This window comes from Oncorhynchus mykiss, chromosome 25, assembly GCF_057628025.1.
Source record: "Oncorhynchus mykiss isolate SJ-2025 chromosome 25, ASM5762802v1, whole genome shotgun sequence".
NCBI lineage: Eukaryota > Metazoa > Chordata > Actinopteri > Salmoniformes > Salmonidae > Oncorhynchus > Oncorhynchus mykiss.
The window spans coordinates 24,819,758-24,836,316 of NC_143046.1; the positions used below are offsets into that span (position 1 = coordinate 24,819,758).

The 16,559-nt window shown below is 38.3% G+C and overlaps 1 protein-coding gene across 1 annotated transcript in view; it reads right to left on the reverse strand.

Annotated features, from left to right (window-relative positions):
• LOC110504815 (A disintegrin and metalloproteinase with thrombospondin motifs 2) overlaps window positions 1–16,559 on the reverse strand; it is a 241,852-nt gene that overhangs the window by 26,092 nt on the left and 199,201 nt on the right. The window contains exons 5-6 of the mRNA XM_036969571.2: window positions 14,453–14,536; window positions 1,970–2,126 (exon numbers count right to left, since the gene is read on the reverse strand). Coding sequence (XP_036825466.2) covers window positions 1,970–2,126; window positions 14,453–14,536 — 241 coding nt within the window. The remainder of the gene's footprint in view (window positions 1–1,969; window positions 2,127–14,452; window positions 14,537–16,559) is intronic.

The following is a 16,559-nucleotide window of genomic DNA, read 5'->3' on the forward strand; positions in this document are numbered from 1 at the left end:
TGAATTACAATAAATTCAACTTTGACCTACTCAAACCAAACAGGAACCTCTCAGAAGCTAGAGCTCAGTGACCTGACTGTGTCTCTTGTACAGCTCTCAGAGAATGCCCTGTCACTGTCTCTTAGGGATTTGTTCTCTCTAGTGGCTAGCAGGTCTGTGGCTGTAGTCTCTCTCTGTTCTCGCTCGCAGGTCTGTGACTGTAGTCTCTCTCTGTTTTACCTAGAAGGTCTGTGACTGTAGTCTCTCTGTTTTACCTAGCAGGTCTGTGGCTCTAGTCTCTCTCTGTTCTCACTAGCAGGTCTGTGACTGTAGTCTCTCTCTGTTCTCACTAGCAGGTCTGTGGCAGTAGTCTCTGTTCTGTTCTCACTAGCAGGTCTGTGACTGTAGTCTCTGTTCTGTTCTCACTAGCAGGTCTGTGACTGGAGTCTCTCTGTTCTGTTCTCACTAGCAGGTCTGTGACTGTAGTGTCTGTTCTGTTCTCACTAGCAGGTCTGTGACTGTAGTCTCTGTTCTGTTCTCACTAGCAGGTCTGTGACTGTAGTGTCTGTTCTGTTCCCACTAGCAGGTCTGTGACTGTAGTCTCTCTGCTCTGTTCTCACTAGCAGTTATTTGACTGTAGTCTCTGTTCTGTTCCCACTAGCAGGTCTGTGACTGGAGTCTCTCTCTGTTCTGTTCTCACTAGCAGGTATGTGACTGTAGTCTCTGTTCAGTTCCCACTAGCAGGTCTGTGACTGTAGTCTCTCTGCTCTGGTCTCACTAGCAGGTCTGTGACTTTAGTGTCTGTTCTGTTCTCACTAGCAGGTCTGTGGCTGTAGTCTCTGTTCTGTTCTCACTAGCAGGTCTGTGACTGTAGTGTCTGTTCTGTTCTCACTAGCAGGTCTGTGACTGATGTCTCTGTTCTGTTCTCACTAGCAGGTCTGTGACTGTAGTCTCTCTGCTCTGTTCTCACTAGCAGGTATGTGACTGTAGTCTCTGTTTTGCTCTGTTCTGTTCTCACTAGCAGGTCTGTGACTGTAGTCTCTGTTCTGTCCCACTAGCAGGTCTGGGACTGGAGTCTCTCTGCTCTGTTCTCACTAGCAGGTCTGTGACTCTAGTCTCTCTGCTCTGTTCTCACTAGCAGGTCTGTGACTTTAGTGTCTGTTCTGTTCTCACTAGCAGGTCTGTGACTGATGTCTCTGTTCTGTTCTCACTAGCAGGTCTGTTTCTGTAGTCTCTCTGCACTGTTCTCACTAGCAGGTATGTGACTGTAGTCTCTGTTCTGCTCTGTTCTGTTCTCACTAGCAGGTCTGTGACTTTAGTCTCTGTTCTGTCCCACTAGCAGGTCTGGGACTGGAGTCTCTCTGCTCTGTTCTCACTAGCAGGTCTGTGACTGATGTCTATGTTCTGTTCTCACTAGCAGGTCTGTTTCTGTAGTCTCTCTGCTCTGTTCTCACTAGCAGGTATGTGACTGTAGTCTCTGTTCTGCTCTGTTCTGTTCTCACTAGCAGGTCTGTGACTTTAGTCTCTGTTCTGTCCCACTAGCAGGTCTGGGACTGGAGTCTCTCTGCTCTGTTCTCACTACAAGGTCTGTGACTGTAGTCTCTCTGCTCTGTTCTCACTAGCAGGTCTGTGGCTGTAGTGTCTGTTCTGTTCTCACTAGCAGGTCTGTGGCTGTAGTGTCTGTTCTGTTCTCACTAGCAGGTCTGTGGCTGTAGTGTATTGATCTTCTCTCCAGCCCAAAGCTGAAGCCAAGGGCAGCTTTAGAGCTAGCTAACTCCCCTGAGACATGCTGCTAGCCTGCTCTCACTCTGTCTGTACTAAACACCACTAAACCAAACACAACAACACAACAGAGTACAACTGGGTGGTGTGTGTGTGTGTGTGTGTGTGTGTGTGTGTGTGTGTGTGTGTGTGTGTGTGTGTGTGTGTGCACGCATCTGTGGTTGTGTGCATGTCTGTATGTATGTACGTGTATGTGTGTGTTTATTACCCTGCATGCCAGTAGGCCCAAACTCCTGTCGTGTGAGGAAGATAGCGTGGTCGTGGTACTCTGCATCTCCTGTCTCCTGTTTCTGCTGCAGGAAGGCCCAGCGACACACATTCTCCAGACTCTGAGACGGGTTCCCCAACTCTATCAGACTCATAGACTACAGAGAGAGGGAGAGTAGAGAGAGAGGGAGAGTAGAGAGAGAGAGTAGAGAGAGCAATAGAGAGCGAGAGAGAGGGGGAGATGGGGAGAGAGAGCGAGACGGGGGAGAGAGAAAGAGGGGGAGAGAGAAAGAGAGAGGGGGAGACAGGGGAGAGAGCGAGATGGGGGAGAGAGCGAGACGGGAGAGAGAGAGAGGGAAAAGGAAAAAACACTGTCGCAGATGTTCAGACAGACATTCATGTGTCTCTTCAATCAGGCTCGCTCAGTGACAAGAGCTTCTCAAGCATCCTATTATTGCTGCTATGACCAGTCGGTGGCAGTGCTGCAGTGGCAGTCAGCCACAGGGTGGTCCTGGTGCCAAGCTAAGCTAATATACCTTGGGAATTATGGGGGTACATATATGCTTGCCTAAAACCACAAACATTTAAAGACATATTCTCCTACTGCACATACACCGAGTCACCTTTCTAACAGAAATGTTTTGACTTTGTGAAATCCAAACAAAAACATGTACACAATGGTTACATTTTCCCAGAATAATACATACACCCACATATAGACCCTTCACACTCTCTCTCCTTCACCTCTCCTAATCTTTCTTACTGTGTCAGCCACTCCTTTGTATTCTATCTCTCCTTCTATTTTCAACATACACACGGTTCTGTTCAGCCTCTCTGTGCTGCAGTGAAGACACAGTATGACCGCTTCTTTGCTCACATGATGGAGTATGAAGTGTACACTGTACACTAATATACCTATGTGAGTGTGTGTTTGTTTGTGTGTTTGTGTATGTGTTCAGGGTCATTTGGCCAATCTGCAGGCTGCCTGTGTGCACTGCTCCGTTGCCACAGTAATTGGGGATGATGGACAGCCGGAGATCTGGCCTGAGCTGCATGAGGATAGGGGCGGGGCCATGAGAGACGGTCTATGAGTGCGTCTGTTTGTGTGTGAGTGTGTGTGTGCATGCCAGTGTGTGTTTGTGTGCTTGTGAGTGTGTATGTCTGTACTCTGAAGAATTCCATTGGGACAAGACAGCGAGAGGAGAAGGAGGAGAGTAGTGAATCTGGAGTGGTAGGGGCCAAGTTGAAAAGTCAAAATAGGCTATATCGTAAAAATGTAGGAAAATAAAAATGAGCTTTTTGGTCTTCATTTAAGGTTAGGGTTAAGAGTGTGGTTAAAGTTAGGTTTAAAATCAGATTTGAAAAAGATAAATAGTAGGACTTCTGTCTTTGCAGCTTGGCCAGAGAGTGTCAACTGAAAGATGATGTGATAGATGATGAGATATAAAGGAATAAAGATGATATAAAGGAATAAAGATGATGTGATGTAGAGGAATATAGATTATGTGATATAGAGGAATATAGATGATGTGATGTAGAGGAATATAGATGATGTGATATAAAGGAATAAAGATGATGTGATGTAGAGGAATATAGATGATGTGACATAAAGGAATAAAGATGATGTGATGTAGAGGAATATAGATGATGTGATGTAGAGGAATATAGATGATGTGATGTAGAGGAATATAGATGATGTGATATAGAGGAATATAGATGATGTGATATGGAGGTAAAGGAATATAGATGATGTGATGTAGAGGAATATAGATGATGTGATGTAGAGGCATATAGATGATGTGATATAGAGGAATATAGATGATGTGATGTATAGGAATATAGATGATGTGATGTAGAGGAATATAGATGATGTGATGTAGAGGAATATAGATGATGTGATGTAGAGGAATATAGATGATGTGATATAGAGGAATATAGATGATGTGATGTAGAGGAATATAGATGATGTGATATAGAGGAATATAGATGATGTGATGTAGAGGAATATAGATGATGTGATGTAGAGGAATATAGATGATGTGATGTAGAGGAATATAGATGATGTGATGTAGAGGAATATAGATTATGTGATATAGAGGAATATAGATGATGTGATGTAGAGGAATATAGATGATGTGATGTAGAGGAATATAGATGATGTGATGTAGAGGAATATAGATGATGTGATGTAGAGGAATATAGATGATGTGATGTAGAGGAATATAGATGATGTGATGTAGAGGAATATAGATGATGTGATGTAGAGGAATATAGATGATGTGATATAGAGGAATATAGATGATGTGATATGGAGGTAAAGGAATATAGATGATGTGATGTAGAGGAATATAGATGATGTGATATAGAGGAATATAGATGATGTGATGTAGAGGCATATAGATGATGTGATATAGAGGAATATAGATGATGTGATGTAGAGGAATATAGATGATGTGATATAGAGAAATATAGATGATGTGATGTAGAGGAATATAGATGATGTGATGTAGAGGAATATAGATGATGTGATATAGAGGAATATAGATGATGTGATGTAGAGGAATATAGATGATGTGATATAGAGGAATATAGATGATGTGATATGGAGGTAAAGGAATATAGATGATGTGATATAGAGGAATATAGATGATGTGATGTAGAGGAATATAGATGATGTGATATGGAGGAATATAGATGATGTGATGTAGAGGGATATAGATGATGTGATATAAAGGAATACAGATGATGTGATAAAAAGGAATATAGATGATGTGATGTAGAGGAATATAGATGATGTGATATAGAGGAATATAGATGATGTGATAAAAAGGAATATAGATGATGTGATGTAGAGGCATATAGATGATGTGATATAGAGGAATATAGATGATGTGATGTAGAGGAATATAGATGATGTGATAAAAAGGAATATAGATGATGTGATGTAGAGGCATATAGATGATGTGATATAGAGGAATATAGATGATGTGATGTAGAGGAATATATATGATGTGATATAGAGGAATATAGATGATGTGATGTAGAGGAATACAGATGATGTGATATAGAGGAATATAGATGATGTGATATAGAGGAATATAGATGATGTGATAAAAAGGAATATAGATGATGTGATGTAGAGGCATATAGATGATGTGATATAGAGGAATATAGATGATGTGATATGGAGGTAAAGGAATATAGATGATGTGATGTAGAGGAATACAGATGATGTGATATAGAGGCATATAGATGATGTGATGTAGAGGAATACAGATGATGTGATATAGAGGTAAAGGAATATAGATGATGTGATGTAGAGGAATACAGATGATGTGATATAGAGGAATATAGATGATGTGATATAGAGGAATATAGATGATGTGATATAAAGGAATACAGATGATGTGATAAAAAGGAATATAGATGATGTGATGTAGAGGAATATAGATGATGTGATATAGAGGAATATAGATGATGTGATATAGAGGAATATAGATGATGTGATATAGAGGAATATAGATGATGTGATGTAGAGGAATACAGATGATGTGATATAGAGGAATATAGATGATGTGATGTAGAGGAACACAGATGATGTGATATAGAGGTAAAGGAATATAGATGATGTGATGTAGAGGAATACAGATGATGTGATATAGAGGAATATAGATGATGTGATGTAGAGGAACACAGATGATGTGATATAGAGGTAAAGGAATATAGATGATGTGATGTAGAGGAATACAGATGATGTGATATAAAGGAATACAGATGATGTGATATGGAGGTAAAGGAATATAGATGATGTGATATAAAGGAATACAGATGATGTGATAAAAAGGAATATAGATGATGTGATGTAGAGGAATATAGATGATGTGATATAGAGGAATATAGATGATGTGATATAGAGGAATATAGATGATGTGATGTAGAGGAATATAGATGATGTGATGTAGAGGAATATAGATGATGTGATATAGAGGAATATAGATGATGTGATATAGAGGAATATAGATGATGTGATATAGAGGAATATAGATGATGTGATATAGAGGAATATAGATGATGTGATATAGAGGAATATAGATGATGTGATGTAGAGGAATATAGATGATGTGATATAGAGGAATATAGATGATGTGATGTAGAGGAATATAGATGATGTGATATAGAGGAATATAGATGATGTGATGTAGAGGAATATAGATGATGTGATATAGAGGAATATAGATGATGTGATATAGAGGATTATAGATGATGTGATATAGAGGAATATAGATGATGTGATATAAAGGAGTGAAGATGAAGTGATATAAAGGAATATAGATGATGTGATGTAGAGGAATATAGATTATGTGATAAAGAGGAATATAGATGATGTGAAATAGAGGAATATAGATGATGTGATATAGAGGAATATAGATGATGTGATATAAAGGAGTGAAGATGATGTGATATAAAGGAATGAAGATGATGTGATGTAGAGGAATATAGATGATGTGATGTAGAGGAATATAGATGATGTGATATAGAGGAATATAGATGATGTGATATGGAGGTAAAGGAATATAGATGATGTGATATAAAGGAATGAAGATGATGTGATATAAAGGAGTGAAGATGATGTGATATAAAGGAATATAGATGATGTGATGTAGAGGAATATAGATGATGTGATGTAGAGGAATATAGATGATGTGATATAGAGGAATATAGATGATGTGATATAAAGGAGTGAAGATGATGTGATATAAAGGAATATAGATGATGTGATGTAGAGGAATATAGATGATGTGATGTAGAGGCATATAGATGATGTGATATAGAGGAATATAGATGATGTGATATAGAGGGAATATAGATGATGTGATATAGAGGAATATAGATGATGTGATGTAGAGGAATATAGATGATGTGATGTAGAGGAATATAGATGATGTGATGTAGAGGAATATAGATGATGTGATGTAGAGGAATATAGATGATGTGATATAGAGGGAATATAGATGATGTGATGTAGAGGAATATAGATGATGTGATATAGAGGAATATAGATGATGTGATATAGAGGAATATAGATGATGTGATATAGAGGGAATATAGATGATGTGATATAGAGGAATATAGATGATGTGATATAAAGGAGTGAAGATGATGTGATATAAAGGAATATAGATGATGTGATGTAGAGGCATATAGATGATGTGATGTAGAGGAATATAGATGATGTGATGTAGAGGAATATAGATGATGTGATATAGAGGAATATAGATGATGTGATATAGAGGAATATAGATGATGTGATATAGAGGGAATATAGATGATGTGATGTAGAGGAATATAGATGATGTGATATAGAGGGAATATAGATGATGTGATATAGAGGGAATATAGATGATGTGATGTAGAGGAATATAGATGATGTGATGTAGAGGAATATAGATGATGTGATGTAGAGGAATATAGATGATGTGATATAGAGGAATATAGATGATGTGATATAGAGGAATATAGATGATGTGATATAGAGGGAATATAGATGATGTGATGTAGAGGAATATAGATGATGTGATGTAGAGGAATATAGATGATGTGATGTAGAGGAATATAGATGATGTGATATAGAGGAATATAGATGATGTGATGTAGAGGAATATAGATGATGTGATATAGAGGAATATAGATGATGTGATGTAGAGGAATATAGATGATGTGATATAGAGGAATATAGATGATGTGATGTAGAGGAATATATAGATGATGTGATGTAGAGGAATATAGATGATGTGATATAGAGGAATATAGATGATGTGATGTAGAGGAATATAGATGATGTGATGTAGAGGAATATAGATGATGTGATATAAAGGAATATAGATGATGTGATAAAAAGGAATATAGATGATGTGATATAGAGGAATATAGATGATGTGATATAAAGGAATATAGATGATGTGATATAGAGGAATATAGATGATGTGATGTAGAGGAATATAGATGATGTGATATAGAGGAATATAGATGATGTGATGTAGAGGAATATAGATGATGTGATGTAGAGGAATATAGATGATGTGATATAGAGGAATATAGATGATGTGATGTAGAGGAATATAGATGATGTGATATAGAGGAATATAGATGATGTGATGTAGAGGAATATAGATGATGTGATATAGAGGAATATAGATGATGTGATGTAGAGGAATATATAGATGATGTGATGTAGAGGAATATAGATGATGTGATATAGAGGAATATAGATGATGTGATGTAGAGGAATATAGATGATGTGATGTAGAGGAATATAGATGATGTGATATAAAGGAATATAGATGATGTGATAAAAAGGAATATAGATGATGTGATATAGAGGAATATAGATGATGTGATATAGAGGAATATAGATGATGTGATGTAGAGGAATATAGATGATGTGATGTAGAGGAATATAGATGATGTGATATAGAGGAATATAGATGATGTGATGTAGAGGAATATAGATGATGTGATATAGAGGAATATAGATGATGTGATATAAAGGAATATAGATGATGTGATATAGAGGAATATAGATGATGTGATATAGAGGAATATAGATGATGTGATGTAGAGGAATATAGATGATGTGATACAGAGGTAAAGGAATATAGATGATGTGATACAGAGGTAAAGGAATATATATGATGTGATATGGAGGTAAAGGAATATATATGATGTGATATGGAGGTAAAGGAATATAGATGATGTGATATAAAGGAATATAGATGATGTGATATGGAGGTAAAGGAATATAGATGATGTGATACAGAGGTAAAGGAATATAGATGATGTGATACAGAGGTAAAGGAATATATATGATGTGATATGGAGGTAAAGGAATATATATGATGTGATATGGAGGTAAAGGAATATAGATGATGTGATATAAAGGAATATAGATGATGTGATACAGAGGTAAAGGAATATATATGATGTGATATGGAGGTAAAGGAATATATATGATGTGATATGGAGGTAAAGGAATATAGATGATGTGATATAGAGGAATATAGATGATGTGATATGGAGGTAAAGGAATATAGATGATGTGATAAAAAGGAATATAGTTGATGTGATAAAAAGGAATACAGATGATGTGATATAAAGGAATACAGATGATGTGATATAAAGGAATATACAGTGGGGAGAACAAGTATTTGATACACTGCCGATTTTGCAGGTTTTCCTGCTTACAAAGCATGTAGAGTTCTGTAATTTTTTATCAGAGGTACACTTCAACTGTGAGAGACAGAATCTAAAACAAAAATCCAGAAAATCACATCGTATGATTTTTAAGTAATTAATTAGCATTTTATTGCATGACATAAGTATTTGATCACCTACCAACCAGTAAGAATTCCGGCTCTCACAGACCTGTTAGTTTTTCTTTAAGAATCCCTCCTGTTCTCCACTAATTACCTGTATTAACTGAACCTGTTTGAAGTCGTTACCTGTATAAAAGACCCCTGTCCACACACTCAATCAAACAGACTACAACCTCTCCACAATTGCCAAGACCAGAGAGCTGTGTAAGGATATCAGGGATAAAATTGTAGACCTGCACAAGGCTGGGATAGGCAACAAGACAATAGGCAAGCAGTTTGGTGAGAAGGCAACAACTGTTAGCGCAATTATTAGAAAATGGAAGAAGTTCAAGATGACGGTCAATCACCCTCGGTCTGGGGCTCCATGCAAGATCTCACCTCGTGGGGCATCAATGATCATGAGGAAGGTGAGGGATCAGCCCAGAAATACACGGCAGGACCTGGTCAATGACCTGAAGAGAGCTGGGACCACAGTCTCAAAGAAAACCATTAGTAACACACTAAGCCGTCATGGATTAAAATCCTGCAGCGCACGCAAGGTCCCCCTGCTCAAGCCAGCGCATGTCCAGGCCCGTCTGAAGTTTGCCAATGACCATCTGGATGATCCAGAGGAGGAATGGGAGAAGGTCATGTGGTCTGATGAGAAAAAAAATGAGCTTTTTGGTCTAAACTCCACTTGCCGTGTTTGGAGGAAGAAGAAGGATGAGTACAACCTCAAGAACACCATCCCAACCGTGGAACATGGAGGTGGATACATCATTCTTTGGGGATGCTTTTCTGCAAAGGGGACAGGACGACTGCACCGTATTGAGGGGAGAATGGATGGGGCCATGTATCGCGAGATCTTGGTCAACAACCTCCTTCCCTCAGTAAGAGCATTGAAGATGGGTCGTGCCTGGGTCTTCCAGCATGACAACGACCCGAAACACACAGCCAGGGAACTAAGGAGTGGCTCCGTAAGAAGCATCTCAAGGTCCTGGAGAGGCTTAGCCAGTCTCCAGATCTGAACCCAATAGAAAATCTTTGGAGGGAGCTGAAAGTCCGTATTGCCCAGCGACATCCCCGAAACCTGAAGGATCTAGAGGTCTGTATGGAGGAGTGGGCCAAAATCCCTGCTGCAGTGTGTGCAAACCTGGTCAAGAACTACAGGAAACGTATGATCTCTGTAATTGAAAACAAAAGTTTCTGTACCAAATATTAAGTTCTGCTTTTCTGATGTATCAAATACTTATGTCATGCAATACAATGCTAATTAATTACTTAAAAATCATACAATGTGATTTTCTGGATTTTTGTTTTAGATTCCATCTCTCACAGTTGAAATGTACCTATGATAAACGTTACAGATCTCTACATGCTTTGTAAGTAGGAAAACCTGCAAAATCAGCAGTGTATCAAATACTTGTTCTCCCCACTGTAGATTATGTTATATAGAGGTAAAGGAATATAGATGATGTGACATAAAGGAATATAGATGATGTGATGTAGAGGAATACAGATGATGTGATATAAAGTAATATAGATGATGTGATATAGAGGAATATAGATGATGTGATATAGAGGAATATAGATGATGTGATGTAGAGGAATATAGATGATGTGATATAGAGGAATATAGATGATGTGATGTAGAGGAATATAGATGATGTGATATAGAGGAATATAGATGATGTGATATAGAGGAATATAGATGATGTGATATAGAGGAATATAGATGATGTGATGTAGAGGAATATAGATGATGTGACATAAAGGAATATAGATGATGTGATGTAGAGGAATATAGATGATGTGATATAGAGGAATATAGATGATGTGATATAGAGGAATATAGATGATGTGATATAGAGGAATATAGATGATGTGATGTAGAGGAATATAGATGATGTGATATAGAGGAATATAGATGATGTGATGTAGAGGAATATAGATGATGTGATATAGAGGAATATAGATGATGTGATGTAGAGGAATATAGATGATGTGATATAGAGGAATATAGATGATGTGACATAGAGGTAAAGGAAAATAGATGATGTGATATAAACTAACATAGATGATGTGATGTAGAGGAATATAGATGATGTGATGTAGAGGAATATAGATGATGTGATGTAGAGGAATATAGATGATGTGATGTAGAGGAATATAGATGATGTTATATAGAGGTAAAGGAATATAGATGATGTGATATAGAGGAATATAGATGATGTGATATAGAGGAATATAGATGATGTGATATAGAGGAATATAGATGATGTGATATAGAGGAATATAGATGATGTGATATAGAGGAATATAGATGATGTGATATAGAGGAATATAGATGATGTGATATGGAGGTAAAGGAATATAGATGATGTGATTTAAACTAACATAGATGATGTGATGTAGAGGAATATAGATGATGTGATATAGAGGAATATAGATGATGTGATATGGAGGTAAAGGAATATAGATGATGTGATATAGAGGAATATAGATGATGTGATATGGAGGTAAAGGAATATAGATGATGTGATTTAAACTAACATAGATGATGTGATGTAGAGGAATATAGATGATGTGATGTAGAGGAATATAGATGATGTGATGTAGAGGAATATAGATGATGTGATATAGAGGAATATAGATGATGTGATATGGAGGTAAAGGAATATAGATGATGTGATTTAAACTAACATAGATGATGTGATGTAGAGGAATATAGATGATGTGATGTAGAGGAATATAGATGATGTGATGTAGAGGAATATAGATGATGTGATATAGAGGAATATAGATGATGTGATATAGAGGAATATAGATGATGTGATATAGAGGAATATAGATGATGTGATGTAGAGGAATATAGATGATGTGATATAGAGGAATATAGATGATGTGATATAGAGGAATATAGATGATGTGATATAGAGGAATATAGATGATGTGATGTAGAGGAATATAGATGATGTGATGTAGAGGAATATAGATGATGTGATGTAGAGGAATATAGATGATGTGATTTAAATGAATATAGATGTTGTGATATAGAGGAATATAGATGATGTGATATGGAGGTAAAGGAATATAGATGATGTGATGTAGAGGAATATAGATGATGTGATTTAAATGAATATAGATGTTGTGATATAGGGGTAATGGAATATAGATGATGTGATTTAAATGAATATAGATGTTGTGATATAGGGGTAATGGAATATAGATGATGTGATTTAGAGGGAAAGGAATATAGATGATGTGGTATGGAGGTAAAGGAATATAGATGATATGATATGGAGGTAAAGGAATATAGATGATGTGATATGGAGGTAAAGGAATATAGATGATGTGATATGGAGGTAAAGGAATATAGATGATGTGATATGGAGGTAAAGGAATATAGATGATGTGATATGGAGGTAAAGGAATATAGATGATATAAAGGAATATAGATGATGTGATATGGAGGTAAAGGAATATAGATGATGTGATATGGAGGTAAAGGAATATAGATGATATAAAGGAATATAGATGATGTGATATGGAGGTAAAGGAATATTGATGATGTGATATGGAGGTAAAGGAATATAGATGATGTGATATGGAGGTAAAGGAATATAGATGATGTGATATGGAGGTAAAGGAATATAGATGATATAAAGGAATATAGATGATGTGATATGGAGGTAAAGGAATATAGATGATGTGATATGGAGGTAAAGGAATATAGATGATGTGATATAGAGGAATATAGATGATGTGATATAAAGGAATATAGATGATGTGATTTAAAGGAATATAGATGATGTGATATGGAGGTAAAGGAATATAGATGATATAAAGGAATATAGATGATGTGATATGGAGGTAAAGGAATATAGATGATGTGATATGGAGGTAAAGGAATATAGATGATGTGATATGGAGGTAAAGGAATATAGATGATGTGATATAAAGGAATATAGATGATGTGATATAAAGGAATATAGATGATGTGATTTAAAGGAATATAGATGATGTGATATGGAGGTAAAGGAATATAGATGATGTGATATGGAGGTAAAGGAATATAGATGATGTGATATGGAGGTAAAGGAATATAGATGATGTGAGGTAAAGGAATATAGATGATGTGATACAGAGATAAAGGAATATAGATGATGTGATATGGAGGTAAAGGAATATAGATGATGTGATATGGAGGTAAAGAAATATAGATATGATTTAAAGGAATATAGATATGATTTAAAGGAATATAGATGATGTGATATAGGGTTAAAGCATATTTGAGGGTAGTAACATTACATTCTATCTAACCTATATCTATAGTAACATCCTGCACGGTAGTCCTTTCTCAATCACACACACACCATACGCACGTGCACACACACTAACAGATAGATAGGTAGAATCACACTGCAGCATCCACGGGTCTGTCTGCCTGTCTGCCTGTCAGTCTGCCTTTCTGTCTGCCTGTCTACCTGTCAGTCTGCCTTTCTGTCTGCCTGTCTGTCTGCCTGTATGCCCGTTTGTCTGTCTTCCTGTCTGTCTTTCTGTCTACCTGTCTGAAGGCTATTATCGATTTTTTATCTTAGTCTGGACTTCCCATGATTCCTTGCTCCAGCCCACCAGAGGAAAAGCCGGTTGCATAACGGCAGTTTTTCTGTGTGCTTTGGTGCTGAACTGTGAAGGCGTGTGACTTTGAAAACCCTCCCCTGGGATCCACATGCTTTTAGTTCCACTTTTGCTCAGTCCACTGGAATAACAGGCTGTAGGCCTCTGTGAGTGTTGAGAGGGGTGTGTGTGTGTGTGTGTGTGTGTGTGTGTGTGTGTGTGTGTGTGTGTGTGTGTGTGTGTGTGTGTGTGTGTGTGTGTGTGTGTGTGTGTGTGTGTGTGTGTGTGTGTGTGTGTGTGTGTGTGTGTGTGTGTGTGTGTGTGTGTGTGTGTGTTTGTGTGTGTGTGTAAAGCTGCAGAAAACACACCAAAAAAGCTAAAATGACTGTAGCCAGTCTTTCAAGGAACAGAGTCAAACCTGAAGGAATCATACATTTTTACTTATGGGCAAGTGTAGAATCCATATGGTGATTTAAAGCAAAAGTGACAACACTCCACACCCTCTCTCTTACCTTCCCATAGCCTAGCATGATGATTCGTACTAGCACCACGTTGATCCTGGCTCCCAGAGAGGGGTCATGGTAAATCTCATTCACCTGCACAGACAAAGACACAGAGACATTTAATAACAGAGAGAGAGAAAGAAAGAAAGAGAGAGAGAGATAGAGACAGAGAGAGACAGAGACAGAGAGAGACAGAGAAAGAGAGAGAGAGAGAGAGACAGACAGAGAGAGACAGAAAGAGAGAGAGAGAGTTGAGTTGGGGAGAAAAAGAAAGAGGATGCATTCTTAGAGATTTTCAGGGAGAGGGAATGAGAGGTGCAAGACAGGATGAGAGATGGGAATATAAAGCTAGAAACAAGGAGGAGGGGAGGTAGAGAAAGAGAGGGAACAGAGGTGTAGTTGTTCTTCCCACTTCTCTTTATCGCCTTGAGAGCGGGAACTGGTTGCTAGGCAACCCCCAAACCAACTCAGGAACAAGGGTGCCCCCTCTGTGTAGTCCCAGACCTAGGCCAGCAACACCACTAGGTCTCATGGTAACGTTCCGAGGAGGGTCCTCTTCACACAGAATCTCCCAACAAATAACCAGGCAGACATGCCAGAACATCCCAATTTGAAACCAAAGATTGCATGGGGAAACCTTAGCAGTGGTCTTAGTGAAGGTAGTTGAGCTCCATCTTGCTAGATACTATTTTGTGTCTGGCGGATGTGTAAACTAGGACAAAAAGTGGATAGTGCGGTGATTTAAGAAAATCAGATGTCCCAACTCCGTTCTTTCCTATATGCCAAACTGATGCTGTCTACTTACAGACGTGTTAAGCTGTTAAGCTGTCTGTCTGTCTGTCTGTCTGTCTTTCTCTCTGCCTGTCTGTCTGTCTTTCTCTCTGTCTGTCTGTCTGTCTGTCTCTGTCTGTCTCTCTGCCTGTCTCTCTTCTTGTCTGTCTCTCTGCCTGACTCTCTTCCTGTCTTTCGCTCTGTCTGTCTCTCTCTCTCTGTCTGTCCTACTTCTCCTTAATGTAGCACAGCATTTCTTCATTATCTTTCACAGCTTTCCAGGAATAACACAAATAAAATTAAATACAACAGCTGTAGACTTTCCCGTGGAATGCTTACTTACGGGCCCATTGCCAACAATGCAGAGTTAAAAAGTAAGAAAAATATTTGCTAAATAAAAAAGGAAATATTTACACAATGAAAAATATAACGAGGCGATACACAAGGAGTACCAGTACTGAGTCAATGTGCAGGGGTACGAGGTAGTTGAGGTAATTGAGGTAGTACAGTATGTACATGTGGGTTGGGGTAAAAGTGACCAGGCAGTCAGGATATATAATAAACAGAGTAGCAGCAGCATATGTAAAGAGGGAAGTGTACAGTATCTACAGTGTGTGTGTGTGTGTGTGTGTGTGTGTGTGTGTGTGTGTGTGTGTGTGTGTGTGTGTGTGTGTGTGTGTGTGTGTGTGTGTGCGTGCGTGCGTGCGTGCGTGCGTTTCTGTGCATTTTTTTCTCTCTCTATTTTTTAAATTGAACCTTTATTTAACTAGGCAAGTCAGTAAAGAACAAATTTTTATTTAAAATAACAGCCTACACCTGCCAAACCCGGACGACGCTGGGCCAATTGTGTTCCGCCCAATGGGACTCCCAATCACAGCCGGTTGTGATACAGCCTGTAATCAAACCAGGGTCTGTAGCGACGCCTCTAGCACTGAGATGCAGTGCCTTAGACCGCTGCACCACTCTGGAGTATGTGTGTGGAATCAATACGAATGTGTGTGTGTGTTTTGTGCATGTGACCATATTGTGTGTGTGTGTGTGTTGGAGTGTCAGAGTAGTATGTGTGAGTGTGTGAGTAGAGTCCAGTGAGTATGTGGGTAGAGTCCAGTGAGTGTGTGGGTAGAGTCCAGTGAGTGTGTGGGTAGAGTCCAGTGAGTGTGTGGGTAGAGTCTAGTGAGTGTGTGGGTAGAGTCCAGTGAGTGTGTGGGTAGAGTCCAGTGCAAGAGAGCCAGTGCAAGAGAGTCAGCGCAAAATCAGTCCGGGCAGCCATTTAGTTAACTGTTCAGCAGAATTATAGCTTGGGGGTAGAAGCTGTTCAGGGTCCTGTTCGTCCCAGACTTGGTGC